At 38.0% G+C, this 17,166-nt stretch overlaps 1 protein-coding gene across 2 annotated transcripts; it reads left to right on the top strand.

Moving 5' to 3' along the window:
- Nucleotides 1-714: 714 nt before the first annotated feature.
- Nucleotides 715-16,511, top strand: hmgn3 (high mobility group nucleosomal binding domain 3). Of its 2 annotated transcripts, none has more exons than XM_046869962.1 (6): nt 715-872; nt 4,662-4,712; nt 6,945-6,974; nt 7,703-7,753; nt 12,893-12,994; nt 15,789-16,511. In XM_046869962.1, exons 1-6 carry the CDS (start codon nt 858-860, stop codon nt 15,828-15,830), a joined length of 291 nt encoding a protein of 96 aa, XP_046725918.1. In that variant the 5' UTR covers nt 715-857; the 3' UTR covers nt 15,831-16,511. The 2 variants fall into 2 exon arrangements, with proteins under 2 accessions (XP_046725918.1, XP_046725917.1); XM_046869961.1 differs by having other exon boundaries at nt 716-872; nt 12,890-12,994.
- Nucleotides 16,512-17,166: the final 655 nt, after the last annotated feature.

Raw genomic sequence — 17,166 nt, 5'->3', positions numbered from 1 at the left:
GGTTAATGTCTTGTGGTGGTATTTGAGCACGCAGAGAACCGGTCAGACTAGAAATACGTTTCCCAGAGATCTGAGCTCACGGTGTCACGCGTGGATTGGTTGCTTTCAAGGTTGCCTATTATCGATAAAGTCTGTAAAAGAAACCTTTTATTATTATTTTTTTATTATTATTTTAAGCACAAAAAACAAACACTGTAAAAGCAAGACGCATTTTAATTATTTCAACTTTTACCCGTTATAATCTTTTTATCATCAATTTTATAAAACTTCATAAAAACCGTTCGGTATAATCGAAATACATTTCCATTTTTCCTGTTTATTTGCAATTTCATATAATATTTATTCTAATACATACAAACTTTTTTAAATGAAAATGATTTGCTTAGAAAAAACCCAGCAATGTCAGTGTGGTGTTATTTCCTTGAAAAAAAAAAGAGTACAATTCTAAAACCTGGCAACCTTTTAAACCTCATCGCTGGCCCCCGCGCTTTGATTTGCTTGAGGGGTAGGGAGGGGGAGGGTGTTTTTAAAAAAAAAAGCGCGTAACCAATCAGAACGAGGGCCATGGCGAGGCGCGGGCAAATCAGCGCGCAGGATCTCATTTGCATATCAGCGCGGCGAGCCAATCAGACGTCGGATCCTCGTCTGCGCGAGCGATGAATTGTCCAATGGAGCCGCGGAGAAGGCGGAATATAATTAGCATGTTATTACGAGGAGGTGTCGGAGATATCGATCCAGGTTTCCGTCGTAGTTACAAACTCACTCACTCACTCACAAGGGCTGGGAAATAAAACACACACACACACACACACACCGACCTGTTCGACGAGTGCAAATTAAATACAAACGCGGGGAAAATGCCCAAAAGGAAGGTAAGAAAAATTCAATTCCTGTTTTTTTTTTTTTTTGTATTATTTATATTAAAAATTTTTTTTTTTTTTGCAAATCAGAGCCGCTTAAGGACTCGAACACTGTTACTACACACACACATTCACACACACACACACACACATACACGGATATAATTCTGCTTTTTCTTCTTCTTCTTTTATTTTATTGTATTTTTTAATTCAGTCGTCGTCGTCAGTTGCAGGTTTTTCCTCCATAATAGCGGCTCGGGAATGTTTTTTTTTTTTATGAGCCACTCGGACCTGAATGTCACTGACGCGATGCTCCTGCGTCCATTTTGTTTTGTTTTCTTTTTTTTAACGCGAGTGAATTGATCGCTGATCGATCCAGGAATCTGGTGTTATATATTTCATTACCGTGTTTAAACCGAACACCCCCTTTTTCCTCCTCGCATTGCCTCTTCCTCCTCCTCCTCCTCCTCATCTTCCTCCACTCAGACCCGTATGTAAGCGACTGGCACATCAATCACACACGCGCACGCAGGAGCGCGCGTGTCGGGGGCGCGCCGCGCGCGACACGCGCGACACCGGGCAAAGAAACAGAAAGAAAGAAAAGAAAATGACAGGATGGGATGTAAAAGACGTAAAAGCTGCTGATGGAAGAGTGTGAAAGAAAATACGTTCATGGAGAAGTTTATTTTTTATGGACGCTCGAGCGCGTTCGAGGTTTAGGGCTCTCGTGGTGGAGGGAAGTTGTGAGGCATGCGCGCATGCGCAGAAGAGTCAGGTGGAAATAGGGCGTCTTGGATCTAATTATATACAAATAATTATAATACTAATGTTTTATTTATTATAAATAATGAAATTTTTTTTATACAATTATTAAAACCACTCACTAAAATGAAGGATTTTTTTAAATACAATTTGTATTGTTTATACTTTACTCAGTACAATAAAACTAATGTTATTTTTTATTAATAATTAATCATTGTTTAACTTTATTGTACTGAGTAATGTTTTCTTTAAATTTGTTTTCTTTAATTTTAGTAAGATATAAGAAAGTATAAATAATACTAACACTAATAAATAATTTTATTTTAACACTAACATTAGATTTATTGTACTGAGTAAAGTACTACTACTATTTTTTTTTTCTAACATTAACTTTATTTTAGTGAAGAAAGTATAAATAATAATTAATTTTATAAAAAAACATTAGATATATTGTACTGAGTAAATTAATATTATTAGTTGTCTTAAAAATAACTTTTTGTACTAAGTCTTTAAAAAATTCAACATTACCTTTTTTTTAGTAAGATATAAGAAAGTATAAAAAAATAATAATAAATAATTTTATTTAAACATTAGAGCTATTGTATTGAGTAAATTAATATTGTTATTATTAATTTTCTTAAAAATAACGAACTATCACAAGTAAAGTACAAATAATAATAATAATTTCTTTGTTTTTTTATCTAACTAACTTAATTGTACTGGGTATAAACAATAATAATTGTCATCATTATTTGTATAAAATGTTCATCATAATTATTATAAAAGTTTTAATTTTAGCATCTATGGTCTATGGCAGTGTTTAAACTACTACTAATAATAATACAAAAATTATATCTTAATTTAAGGTCAAAAATCTAAATCTTTCAGCTTTTCAGAACATTCCAAACATCATCACTCCACACATCCCAGTCGCAAACTGTTTGACCTCCTTCCATCTAGAGAGAGATACAGGAACATTCACACCAGAACCAGCAGGTTCAGAGTCAGCGTTTTCGTCAGCGTTTTCCCAACTACCGTCACCCTACTGAACTCTACACTGTACACCTACACGCTAGGTCACTGACAGCTCGAGTGCTTACTGGTTTTACTGCCAGTGGTCATTATGCAGTAATAGTAATATTATTTTATCTGACATTGTGTATAATATTTGCACAGTTGTAAAATTAGATATCCCATATTTCTCTACTTATATTGGGCCTTTATACACATCTTGCTCTAATATTTTCAGCATTTTTTGTCTGGTATAATAATAATAATCTGGACACAATTTCTACTTCGGTGGTTTTCCTATATTTTAATTCTTTTCAACATCGAAACTGAAAACATACAAACTTAAAAAGACCACGCATGGAATTATGCAGTAAACAAGAAAGTGTTAAACAACCCATGTTTTTTTTTAGTTTTGATTGTCCAAAGTAGCTCGTAGAAGGGTAGTCACCTGGAAATGGTTTTCAGGTTAAAAGTTTGTCTGTGGCATTTTTTTTTGTCTTCTTAATGTGTTTTAGTCTATCAGTTGTCTTGTGCAGAAGAAAAGGAAGAGTACAACAGCCTTATTAGTGCTACTCTTACTGGTGTACAAATCCATATTATCACAAGAAACTCTCAGTTAAATGAAGCGAAAAGACTTAAAGTAATGAAGGTTACCCCAAAAAATCTCAAGAATCTTTAAATATATCTCCAGCGCTATCGAACGCTGTGATGAAACAGGTTCTCACAAGGACCATCCCAGAAAAGCAAGACCAAGAGCTACCTCTGCTGCAGAAGATTACTTTATTCGAATTAGCAGCCTCAGAATCTGCTGATTTACATAAATGCTTTTAGGAGTTCAAGTAGTAGACATATTTCAACATCCAATGTTCAGAGGAGACTGCGTGAGTCAAGCAAAGGAACCATTACTTTGGAAGAACAACAAGGAGTAGAGACTTGCTTGGGCTAAGAAACACATGGAATGGACATTAGATCGGTAGTTCTTTGGTCTGATGATTCCAATTAAAGGATTTTTGTTGGACTTTAAGATTGTGAGGGGACGGTTTGTAAATGTGTTGTTCCTACTGTGAAGCATGGAGTGGAGATGTGATGGACACTGTTGGTGATTTAGTCAAAATTGAGGGCACAATTCACACCACAGATTTTGCAGCGACATGCCTCTTGCATTTAGTGGGATCGTAATTCGTTTTCCAACTGAACACTGATCGCTGATGCACCTGTAGGTTATGTAGGAGCTGTTTGTCTAAGAAGGAGATCGATGGAGTGCTGCATCAGCTGACCTGATCTCCACAATCACCTGATAGAAGATCATCTTAGGATGGTTTAAAAAGAGTTTGACCAGAGAGTGAAGGAAAAGCAGCCAACAGCCACTCAACACCTGGACACCAGAAATGTGTGCAAGGCTGTTATCTATAAACAAAAGTTTGAAGAATTTTTTTTCAATATTTTTTAATGAAATAATTTTTTTAATTATTCAATTCTTGGTTCTTTCATAGTTTGGATGTCTTCACTATAATGAATGTTATAATACATAATAAAAATAAAGATAAAAAGAAAGAAAACCCATTGAAGGAACAGGTATGTCCAAACTTTGGACTGGTACTGTATCCTCAAAACTCTTTCTCTTTTTCTTTTGTTGTTGTTTATTTATCTATTTTCTTATAAAAACATCTTTACCATACAATCACACAATACATTCTACCTGAATATAATCACAGTTGAAAGTTTTTACTTTGGACCTCAATCAAATGCAGCAATAGGCACGCCAGGTGGCGCATAAAGGAAAGGGGGCGGAGCCTCGTGTAGTAATTACGGGTATATATTATGATTGGTTTGAAATTGATTGTGTAAAATAATAACTGATGATAACAATGCTCTATTTACAGTCAGAGGAGTGTGTGTGTGTGTGTGTGTGTTATTATGTAGTGCATAACAGAAAGTAAACACAAAACTAGAATTGAGAATATGCTGACGAAGTACTTGTGTGTGTGTGTGTGTGTGCGTGTGCGTGTGTGTGTGTTCCTTTTTCAGTCACCTGTTGGAGCGGAGGGGAAAGACTCTACTAAAGTCACAAAGCAGGAGGTGAGTCCTGAGTTCTACACACACACACACACACACACATATTAGTGTCTCTCTCTCTCTCTCTCTCTCTCTCTCTCTCTCTCTCTCTAATATATATATTTGGACAAAAGTATTGGGACACATAACTCCTCCAGCCATATGTGGTTCTTCTCAAAACTTACCACAAAGCTGGAGGTACACAATTGTATTGGAGGTCTCTGGATGCAGTAGCAGGAAATTTTCCTTGAAGATCTGCTTTACATGGGTTGGAGTGGAATATCTCCTGCTATAGAGCTCCAAACCCTATTGAACACCTTTGGGTTGAATGTGAACACTGATTGTACCTCCTCACCTTCTCACCCACATCAGTACCAGACTTTTCCTAACACCCTTGTAGTTGAATGAATCTCACACAACTCTCTCCACAAAATCTAAAAAAGTCTCTCAGAAGTAAAGATGGGCAGAGATTCTCCAATCTGTGAACGAGTGCACTTTAAAAACAACGTTGCTCAACGTCAAATTGGAAAGGCTTCGTTAAATATCATCTTCAGCGCATCACATCATCAAAAAATTCAGAGAGACTGGAGAAACCTCTGTGCCATATATGAACATGGTCGTGTCCTGTGGTCAGACGAGTCCAAATTTGACATTCTTCAAATTCAAAGGCCGTGTCCTCCGGGCTAAAGAGGACTGGGACCTTCCCAGCGTGTTATCGGCATTCGGTTCAAAAGCCAGCATCTCTAATGGAATTGGTGTGCCTGTGTGATTTCACGGGAGCGTGATTGAGGATGCTTTATACGCTTGCCAAAAACTGTTTTGAAAAGAAGAAGAGATGCTACATCATGGTAAACATGCCCCCATGCCAACTTTTTTTGAGACGTGTAGCAGACATCAGGTTCGAGATGAGCTCATTTTGTGCATAAAAGTTCTCAGTTTAAACATTGAAGTTCTCCATGTTCTATTGTGAATAAAATATCGACTGATTTAAAAGTCTTTCGTTTTATTCAAATTTAAACAAACGTCCCAACATTTCCTGTATTCAGGTTGAATATGCATGAAGGATATTTCTATTAATTTGCATAATGCAGCTATAATGATGTCTGGTTGCTGAAAGTAATGTCACTATGAAGCAGATGTTTATAAACGTGGTGTCGTTATTGTGGCTGTTTGTATACAGTGATTGTGTGTCATTATTAATCATTCATTATTATACTATTCAATAATTCTGATCAATTTATTCTCTCTCTCTCACACTCTCATTCCCTCACTCTCTCTCTCTCTATTTCTCTTATTCATTCTCTCTCTCTCACACTCTCTCTCATTCCCCTCTCTCTCTCACTCTCTCTCATTCATTCTCTCTCTCTCACTCTCTCTCTCTCTCTCTCTCTCTCTCTCATTTATTCTCTCTCTCACTCTCTCTTTCTCTCTCTCCTCTCCCCTCTCTCACTCTCTCTCTCATTCATTCTCTCTCTCTCACTCTCTCTCTCTCTCTCTCTCTCTCATTTATTCTCTCTCTCTCTCTCACTCTCTCTCTCTCTCCTCTCTCTCCTCTCTCTCTCTCTCTCTCTCTCTCTCTCTCGCCTCTCTCTCTCTCTTTCTCTCTTATTCATTCTCTCTCTCTCTCTCTCTCTCTCTCTCATTTATTCTCTCTCTCTCTCTCTCTCTCTCTCTCTCTCATTCTCTCTCTCTCTCTCTCTCTCTCTCTCTCTCTCTCTCTCTCTCTCTCTCTCTCTCTCTCTCTCTCTCTCTCTCTCTCTCTCTCTCTCTCTCTCTCTCTCTCTCTCTCTCTCTCTCTCTCATTCCTCTTCTGACTCTCTCGTTCCTTTATTTCTTATTCTCTCTCCTCTCTCTCTTTCTTATTCTCTTTAATTTTATCTTTCTAATACACTTTCTCTCACGAATTTAATTTTCTCCTTCCATTCTCTTTTTCCTGACTTTTATTCTTTTCTCTCTTTCTCTCCTGACTTTAATTCTCTCCTCACCCCTCTCTCTTGTTTTTCTCTCTTTCTCATTAATTTCTCTCCATCTTTCTCACACTCTGTCTTTCATTTCCTTTCAGTTTCTCTTTCATTCTTCTTCACTTTCTCACTCCCTCTTTCATTCTCTTTCTTTGTTTCTCTCTTTAATCTTTGTCTCTCTCTCTGACCTTTATTCTCTTCCTCTCTCTGACGCTTTCTAATTCACTCTCCTTTCCTTCTCCTTTTCTTGTTTGACTCTCTCTCATGGTGTTTTCTTCTCATTCTCTCTCCTCAGCCGACTCGGCGGTCAGAGCGCTTGTCCACGGTAAGTTTCTCCCACAACACATGTAAGTTTTCCAAAAGTCTGATGCGTATCGTTAATTAGTCTGTGTGTCTGTGCTGTTTTTGTGCGTCCTGATCTTAATAAGCCAAATCTCATACGTCTTTGCTGTTCGAGATCATAACAGACTGCTAACACCACTCACTTCTACTGTTTTTACTTAGCATTTAGGTTTTAAATCTGGTTTGCGTTGGTATTGGGATCCAGCGGGACCCGACGCAAATCTCTCGCTGTTTTACCAAATATAGCATGAGACCCGCAATTCCGCATATCACCACTAGGTGTAAGGTTTTTGTTCGAAGGTTTATAAGTTGTTTTTTTTTTTTTAAGGCTAATAAAAAAATACAAATAAAAACATTCCCAAGGTGCTTGTCATGTGTGTCGCTTCACTTTAGCATGGCTTTATTTCACTATCCGTTTTATGGTTATTATTCTGTAAGTTAATCATGGATTAAGTGTAGATATTATATAGACACTGCCTTTTGAATTTTTTTATTTGTATTTATTTTGTTATATAGGAATGCGTGCCAAAGAAACGCTTTAAAAGTCACTTAGAAGTTTTATATCTAAACTTTTCCCTGCTACCATGAATATTTAGAATATAACCGATTTAGATTTTTTTTATTGATTAAAAATTAATAAATGAATACGTCAGGGGTTTTTTTTTTTTTTTTACTGTTCACTTATTAATCTTGGTTTCTTTTTATTAACAGAAACCGGCTGCTGCCAAAACCGAACCCAAACCCAAAAAACCTGCAGTTAAGGTATCAGCACACACACCTGCACACGCGATCCCACACACAATGTCGGGTCCAGTCATGTTTTAAAAACGTTGTTTGTTCGACTGTTATCCTGGACTTTTTGTTTAATGAATTTTTTTGCAAATTGAGTGATTATAGTCGAATTTTACCAAACCATCAGGCCACATTTAACAATCAGATACGGCAAAACATACGATGGCGTTCGATCATCGTCGATTGCGTTTGCTATGAAAGCCACAGTAAAAAAAACGAAAGACGCTCGAAACCCAACCATCGTTTTAATTCTTTAGTAACGATTACTGGAAAGAATTTGAAAGCCCAATAGGTGTTCACTTTAATTGACATAGAAAAGCGTTGATCAAAGTTTCATAGTTACAAAGTTTCTATGAGAACCAGCGAAATTATGATTTATTACAAATTTTATTTGTTTGTTTATTTGTTTGTTTTATTTATGCGGTTATTAGGAAAAGCCACAGTGGAAAATCGAAAGATGGTGAAAAATTTCGACCCAAGAAAAATTGTGTCGAGCGGGTCCGTTTTCGTTATATTTGTGGCAGTACAGTGTTAGTGTTATTCTGTGCACAACATCTTCGGACACTTATTGCAGAACAACGGAGGAGGTTGCAGCTTAGTGCTTAATGCAGGGGTGTCAAACTCAGGCCTGCGGTCTAATTATATTTGGTCCGCAAGATCATAACAAATGTGTATTAGAGCTGCCCGCCAGTATATAACGCATACACCGCTAATACTACAAATCCCAGAATGCTTTGTTAGTGCGCGGGCGCGTCAGTCAAGACCGCTGAAAAACTCCGCGTACTCAGCGCTGAATTTACCCGGAGATTTACAGACTTTAAAGCCCAGAAATGCAGATTTGATCTGCTCAGTAATCCGTTTGTGGTTGACGTGGAAAGCGCACCAACCAACCTCCAAATGGAGCCGATTGAACTCCAGTGTAGAGACACGATCAAGTCAAAGTACGACTCTGTGTGTGCTGCACAGTTTCCATGTTTCCTCCCCGACACACTGCTCCAACTCCGTGTCCAAACTGCTCAAATCCTCTCTGTGTTCACCAGCACATATCTGTGTGTGTAACTGTTCTCTTTAATGAAGATGAACAAAACACCACTCAGGAGTCTCACTGATGAACATCTTCACTCAATCCTGAGGATTTCCTCAGCTCAGAGTCTAAACCAGACATGATGCACGTTGGCTTCAACCAATCAGAGTAAATCAGAGTGTAAAAACTGAGCTTGAATGAATGTTGTCTTTATGCACTTTTTCTACTCCAAGGCATGGACTGGTAATAGTTGAAAGATTTTTTTAATTGAAGGAAATGATTATTATTTTTGGTTTTGTTGTTGGCCTGTGAAAAGAGTTTACATTAAAAAAGGAATTAGGTCTATAGATAGATAGAGACAGACATAATAAGAAACGAATACCACTGATGTGTGCTTTATTTCAAATTTAATTTCTCATGTGTTTATAGTATTAAACTTTGGTTGTTTCAGATTCAATCTTTATGCAAAACTAACGTTTGTTTCCATATGAAAAGGTTAAAGATTACACATCTGGAGAGACAGAAAACATGCACAATTGCAGTCAGTTTTTCAATAAATATTGAGTTTGGCCCGCAATTTCGTCCCAGTTTTTAATTTTGGCCCATTGTGAATTTGAGTTTGACACCCCTGGCTAAAGGCAACAAGGGACTTTTACTCTGAAGGTCCAAATCCCAGCTAAACCAAGATGCCACTCTTGGGCCCCTGAGCAAGGCGCTTAAACCAATCTGCTCAGTTGTGTGAATGAGATACGAGTCGCTCTGGGAAAGGGCAATTCCATAAATGCACATGTAAGCCCCGCCCCCAACCACCCGGCCTCGTCCACAGGTTCGACTGGAAATATTGTGCATATAGAGAACTGATCGTATCTGATCTCGTGAGATATCGATAACTAGACTTTACAGCATTAAACGAATAGAGGAAACGATGGAATGTCATTTTAACAGTGAACAAGCTGTCAGTTTTGAATTTTTTTTCTCTTCTTTTTTTGGTTTGACTTTTAATTCAATAAAAGGAAATTCTCCGTGGATGATCTGATTAAATACAATCCAGAAATGCAAACCATAAAATTGCTTATTGATAAAATAAAAATCAAAAAATTTTAATTATTATAAATAGTTTTTATTTGTGACGATCAACATTTCAATAGTTAACTTTTTGAAAAAAAAATTGATGAATTTTACATTTTTAAAATGCAAACTTTAGTTAAATTATATAGAAAATAATATTTTATAAAAAAATTTGAATAAATCTAAATAAATGCGTTACACTTTTTTTTATTATATTATTTAAATTGGCACAAATATTAAATTGATTAAATAAAATGAAATAAATGGGAAAAAATGTCATTAAAAAGTTTATATTTGTTGGGTTGTTCAAAAAAAAGGAATTCGCATTTTGTTTTTCAATTGAGAATAAAAACAAAAATCAAACGAACCCATCCATCATTAGAATTATTAATAGTAATGATTGGTAAAAAGAATGTTAAAGCTCAAAAGTCTTAAATCAACATTGAAAACTGGGGATTTTACATAATTTAGTTTGCTGTGTTTTTACGCTTCATCCTTCCAGAGAAACTCATGATTTCACCTCGGGAATCTCGGAAGCGTATATGTTTAGCATTATTTATTTTTTTTGCTCCAGAATTGTGATCCAGTTTGTGTTTTCTTACCGGTTTAAGAGCCAAACAACGACATCATCAGATGTGGAAATGACGCCATAGCCATAATTACAGCCATGCAGAAGTTTTTACAAGTTCTACTTCAGGCGTCTCTCGCAAAGTCCTGATCCAAAAGACAGATCCTTCCACCGTTTTAACGGGGACGAATGACAAATCCGAGCATGGACTGATTTTGTAGCTGTTCGAATCTAAAAAATAGTTGATTTATTTATTAATTTATTTATATGTAATTGCAGTCATTGCTGGGTTCTTGGGTTGTTGCCATGATGTGATCTCATCTTAAACACAGACCCTCATTGTTAGTCTTATTGAGAGAAATAACAGTAACTGTCCTGGGATTCGGACTCGGTTTCAGTAACGCAGTCTTTACTGCCAGGATAAGATTAAAAGTGCCACAGGACGGAAAAGAAACTCCCAAGTTCATTGGTAATGATTGGATTTATGTAATAAGGTTAAATGTAGCTTAGACCACAATGGAGGTCAGTTCTCTAAGCTGATTGGTCAGAAGTCGTGTGTTACTTCTGGACAGTAGATTCATTCTACGCTCATTCAAATAAAAGAGTTTCTATAGTAACGGCGGATATGACGATCTGTAATTGCTGGTATCTGCACCATGTTGAACATATCTTCATGGCTTTGTGCCCAGGGGTCTCGTAGTTCAAGTGAAGGAAAAATCTTGTGTTGCCGCATCCAGAACCAAGACGTTTCCAAATTTGTGTAAGAAGCAGATATGGCTGGAACAGTCAGGCATCCCAGTATCAGTATTTATCAGTATAGTGTAGTAAAATCTAAAAGCTTTTAAACATGTGGGAAAACGAAGATAATTCAGGGATTATTCAGACAATCAATTTGCCACAAAACCAAATTCCAGAGGTTAAGCTGAGACCCGAGGTCATCCCTGTTCCCCCTGGATGAACAGAATAAATAAAATCCAGAAATGCAAACCATAAAATTGCTTGTAATTTTAATTTTTGTTTATTATTAATATTTATTTGTGATGATCAAAATTTCAACGATTTACTTTTTAAAACCATTTTAAACTCATTAATTTTACACTTTTTAAATGTCCCCTTGGTTAAATTATATCAGAAATAGTATTTTATAATAAAAAAATGAATAACAAATTTATGCAGTACACTTAAATTCAGTAATTAATTAAATTGGCACAAATAAAATTGATAAAATAAAATTAAGTAAATGAAAACATTTTATTAAATAGTTTACATTTGTTAGACCCCATTTGGGTAATACATGTGTGTGTGTGTTTGTGTGTGTTTGTGTTTGTGTGTGTTTGTGTTTGTGTGTTCATTTATTCATTCACTCCCTCGATATTTGGAATTTCAGGAGAAAATTCTTGAAGCTGGACATCATTTTGAATTTGATAAAACGCTAAAGAATCAACAGCAATATTGAAGAATAAATTTTATTTCTTAACTTATTTATTTTACTGCAAGTTGTTATCCTGCGTATAACCGTTTATGACTAAAAAAAATTTAGAATCTTGAATCCATAGCGTTAGCCGATAGCTTCTTCCTGGTTAGCAGCCATCACTAGCGCATTTAGCGCTTTTTAGCTCATTTCTGGTGCAGACTTTATTTATTAATTACATTTTTTAATTTATTTTAAATACCCCTGGGATTGATGTGTTTGTTTTGAAGTTTAAAAAGTAATAATAAAAAAATGCTCAAAGTGCGAGGCCGAAACTAAACAAACTTGAGTTCCACCACTTTATATGTTCGTGAGGAAACTCAGATTGTAAATATGTTCTGCACGTTCGTTACACGTGTGCACCGAACCGAAAGCCCTGCATCGAACAATTTTGGTATTGAATACGTGTACCATTACAGCCCTGATGTTACTAGAGAAATTTTAAGAAAATTAATAATTTAGAAGAAATATTTACACTGTTCAGAGAAATTGTCTACAAAATCTTAGCAAATGGAATCAAGTGACCAGAAAAGAAACTGTGCAGAACTGAAGTTCAGTGAATTACTGATGATGATATATGGACAAAAGTATTTAGACATCTGACTTTTCCTGCCATATGTGGTTCTTCTTCAAACTGTTGGACACAAAAGCATTGGACGTTTTTAGATGTGATGGCATTCAGTTTATCCTTCACTTCAACAAGGAGACTCAAACCTGTTCCACCTGTGCACAAAACCAGCTCCCTGAAGATATGCTTTTAATGGGTTGAAGTGGAAGATCTCCATCTCTAGATCTCCATATAAGATGAAAAAAGCCCCAAGGCCTATAACAAGTGCTGTGAACACTTTCCATAAATAAAAAATAAAATACTTTTGACCTTGGTTTGACCTTGGTTTACTCTCTGCTGACTTCCTGCCCTGTTTGTACCTCCTCGCCAGCTCAGTGCGTTTTTGTAAATCTGTTTGTTGTTTGCAGAAGGCCTCCGATGACAAAGTGGCAAAAGGAAAGAAGGGCGGAGCCAAAGGGAAGAAGGAGGAGAAAGAGGGAGTGCCCACTGAGAATGGAGAGACCAAGCCAGAGGTTACTACTTTTATAACTGGAGTAAAAATGATGCCCATCATTATTATTATTATTATTATTATAAGTAAAATTTATCTTGAAATATCTTTAATTATTTTTTATATCATTTTTACAATGTTTTTTGTTTTGTTTTAAATAATTATTATATCATAAATTAATTTTTATGTTAATATGCAAATCGATTTAATCCCTGCATTTTCCATATTGTTACTTAGTGACCAACTTTGTTAGCTGAAATATAGGCTGAGCGTAAAAACTAGTAATTTAATAAAATATATGCTTTAATATAATATAATTTTACATTTATGGCATTTGGCAGATGCTTTTATCCAGATCGAATATATATATATATATACACACACACACACACACACACACACACACACAAAGGCTTAAATGATTAAGGGCCTTGCTCAGGGGCCCAACAGTGGCAGCTTGTTGATACAGGGACTGGAACCCCTGACCTTCTGATCAGTAATCCAGTAACTACAGTATCATCTCCCCAGCTGTCACAGCTTTATGACCTTTCTGTATAATATAGTTCAAAGCCAGAGAGTGCATCGTGCACGCGTCACGAGGAATCGCAAGTTCACGCGGCTTTCTGCACCAGCGTCTTTTTTTCTTTCTTTTTTTCTTCTGAAACTAACAGGATATTACAGACGAACAGGAAATCGTTCGAATCTTTCTGCCTTTCAGTCCATCAGCAGCATGAACACACACTTTATCCACATACTTACTTTAATCATAACCTCCATCTAACTTTCATTTCCCAACCCTCTCTCTTTCTTACACACACACACACACACACACACGTAGATCTGCGTCTCTCGTTCGTCCGTCACTGTGTCCGCTCCGGGAAGTCCCTCCCCCACCTTGCTGTCCATCACGGGACAGAAGGAGACGGTGCGAGTAAAGGGTATGAGTAAGAGTGTGAGGAGTGACACTGCTGTGTTTGTGTGTGTGTGTGTGTGTGTGTGTGTGTGTGTGTGTGTGTGTGTGTGTGTGTGTGTGTGTGTGATCATAGCTAGTAACTGAGACTGATGACAGTTTTAGGCTAGAAATCAAAAACGAGAAGATCGCTAGAATTAACGTGACACGCGCAACGAAATTTACGCTCCCGTTAGGCTAAACGCTGTCAATTAAATAAGACGTGTTGTGTTTTATGAGGTGATCAGTTACAGCTTATTGTGATGTTTTCAGAAGAATTTACATCACTTAATGAACGTCATCCTTCTTTTGAGTGTAACAGGGTTTTTTTTTTTTAGCATGCGTTAACTCGACTCCAGTGAAGGCGAGCGTGACATTCGCAGCGTTCCCTCTCAAACCTTCTACAACTTGGTAACTACTACATCTGATCCGTTCTGCACGTTAGAGGTGTACGTGAGGTCCGTGATCTCTTGGCCCGTGGCAGAAAGTCGCAGGAAAGGTTTTGAGTTGATACTTGCTCATGATCAGGGTCGCTTTAGATTCTATTAGCAAACGGTTTCTTATGTTCTGCTCATGAGCAGTACAGGGACGTAAATGTTGTTAGAAGGTTCAGATGGGCAACCTTTGGGAAACGATTGAAAACGAAAGTGTGGACACGGACCGTTTTTAGATGAAAACTCTGTTTTCTAATTGATCTGGATTAGTGTAGATGTAGCCTTTGAGGAGCGTAAAAGAGGGATGAATTTTCTGTTGGAACAGGACCAAGCAGAGAGGATTCCTTCAGGAGTGGGTGTGATTGGTCAAATTTCCACCTAGAGCTGGTGGGATCAGTCCAAATTCCTTTGTGAGAAGAAAGGGTGGACTAAGATTCAGTGGGAGTACACGGAATTGGTCAGACTTTGTCTGAGTGTCTGGGATTGGTCAGACCTTGTCTGAGTGTCTGGGATCGGTCAGACCTTGTCTGAGTGTCTGGGATCGGTCAGACCTTGTCTGAGTGTCTGGGATCGGTCAGACCTTGTCTGAGTGTCTGGGATCGGTCAGACCTTGTCTGAGTGTCTGGGATCGGTCAGACCTTGTCTGAGTGTCTGGGATCGGTCAGACCTTGTCTGAGTGTCTGGGATCGGTCAGACCTTGTCTGAGTGTCTGGGATCGGTCAGACCTTGTCTGAGTGTCTGGGATCGGTCAGACCTAGTCTGAGTGTCTGGGATTGGTCAGACTTTGTCTGAGTGTCTGGGACTCCGCCTCCATCAAGCTTCCACTTTAAAAGGAGCAAATGAAAGTCCATGTACACCAGGATTCTGAAATGTTAGAAAAACAATGATGAGGAAAACGATGATCGTAATGAAAAACTTGTACGACAAACGACAAAATGCATTAAGTACTTTGGGTTGATCAGAGTCGAAAAGAAGGCAAATTTCGCCCAGACATTTTATACAGTTCTTCCCTTTACTCATTTCCTACACTTAATTTACATTTAAAGGAACACATGGCTGGGTGACACCACTATCAAAATGATAATCATGGTCTCGTACACCTTTTGGTTAGAGATGGTCTTTGGGGGCTCGCTGCCTCTCCCAGACTGTTTAAATGAACACTATGATTAGGACTGAGTCAACTGAAATTCCCAACAGTGTGTGTGTGTGTGTGTGTGTGTGTGTGTGTGTGTGTGTGTGTGTGTGTGTGTGTGAGCGCAGTAGTGAAGTTCTAACCCGTGTGGTTTGGGTTTACTAGGATTCACAACTAGTGGTTAAGGTTTTTACAGCAGGACGATTCAACAAGTACAATAAAGTGATATCTCTTTTTCTTTCTCTCTTTCTCTCTTTCTATCTCTCTCTCTCTCTCTCTGTGTCTCTTGCTCCTTATTCAGGAATCTGAGACCACTGAGGCCGAGGCTGAAGATAAGGAGTGACTCTATTTGGCTTTCTGGGGAAAGGAAAAGACTTTTTTTTAATTCTTTATCGAGTATTTTGTAAGATGCTAACTTTTTTTAGACTTCGTCATTGTAGATTTTCTTAGCGACCTCACACTCCTCCCAGAAGTCCTTGTTCTTCTCCACTGTCATCACCGGATCAGACAGATGTATCAGCGGGCGGGGCGGGACGGGGTGGGGGGTTTTGTTGGAGGACAAAATTTTTTTTTTCTTTTTCTTAAATGTTACACCAGCAGCAGCAGCCATATCAGTTCCTAATTTTTAAGTCAGTCGGAAACCTACGTCCCACATCCCACGTCCCCGCCATTACCATAACAGCACGTGCTTAACATTAGCGCCGCGCCGAACGAGCCGCCGGGACGTTCACGAGCGTGTATTTTGTTTATTTTTTATTTCCCAGTTCTAATCTCTTGTTTAATCACATCGTTCACTGTAAAAAATTGCAATTTAAAAAAAGGTTTCTACAATTTTTATTTATTTTTTATTTTTTCCCACGAATTTGAATACGACCCTTTTGATGAAACGGCACATAACCATAGCAATAAAACGCAGAGTGCTGAGAGTGACGTTCGTTCTGAATCCGAACCTGACGTGCTTCTGAAGATCCGCCTGTCCGGCTGTGATCTGTGATCAAGTTTTTAAATAAAACCATGAAAGAAATACACTGTGTGTGTCTCTCTGTGTGTGTCTCTCTCTGTGTGTGTGTGTGTCTCTCTGTGTGTGTGTGTGTGTGTGTGTCTCTGTCTCTCTTTCTGTGTGTCTCTCTCTGTGTGTGTGTGTGTGTGTGTGTGTGTGTCTCTCTGTGTGTGTGTCTCTGTGTGTGTGTGTGTGTGTGTGTGTGTGTCTCTCTGAGTCTCTCTCTGTTTCTCTCTCCGTGTGTGTGTGTGTCTCTCTGTGTGTGTGTCTCTCTGTGTGTGTGTGTGTGTGTCTCTCTCTGAGTCTCTCTGTGTGTGTGTGTGTCTCTCTCTCTGAGTCTCTCTGTGTGTGTGTGTCTCTCTGTGTGTGTATGTGTGTGTGTTTGTGTGTCTCTGTGTGTGTGTCTCTCTCTGTCTCTCTGTGTGTGTGTGTCTCTCTCTCTCTGTGTCTCTCTGTGTGTGTGTGTGTGTGTGTGTGTGTGTGTGGGAGGTTATGAACATTTACGCTTCTAGGTTTCAGGCACAAGTTCCGAAGTCCCCGGTTTAAGTTCTAACTTCATAGAAAACCAGTGAGCATCAGGAACAGCAGCCACAAAGGCCTTTTATTAGATTTGTGTACATGTGACGTGAGCACGTGATCCTACATCATCACTTCAACACACTAAATGCAACTGCTGATG

The sequence above is a fragment of the Silurus meridionalis genome, chromosome 16 (genome assembly GCF_014805685.1).
Source record: "Silurus meridionalis isolate SWU-2019-XX chromosome 16, ASM1480568v1, whole genome shotgun sequence".
In the NCBI taxonomy this organism is placed as follows: Eukaryota; Metazoa; Chordata; class Actinopteri; order Siluriformes; family Siluridae; genus Silurus; species Silurus meridionalis.
The sequence above is the reverse complement of the archived record's forward strand: the minus strand, read 5'-3'. Positions and strand labels throughout refer to the sequence as shown.

Coding starts and splice junctions, on each gene's coding strand:
- hmgn3 (XM_046869961.1), top strand. Junction 6,975..7,702: donor GGTCAGAGCGCTTGTCCACG/GTAAGTTTCTCC, acceptor TTTTATTAACAG/AAACCGGCTGCTGCCAAAAC. Junction 7,754..12,889: donor CCAAAAAACCTGCAGTTAAG/GTATCAGCACAC, acceptor TGTTGTTTGCAG/AAGGCCTCCGATGACAAAGT.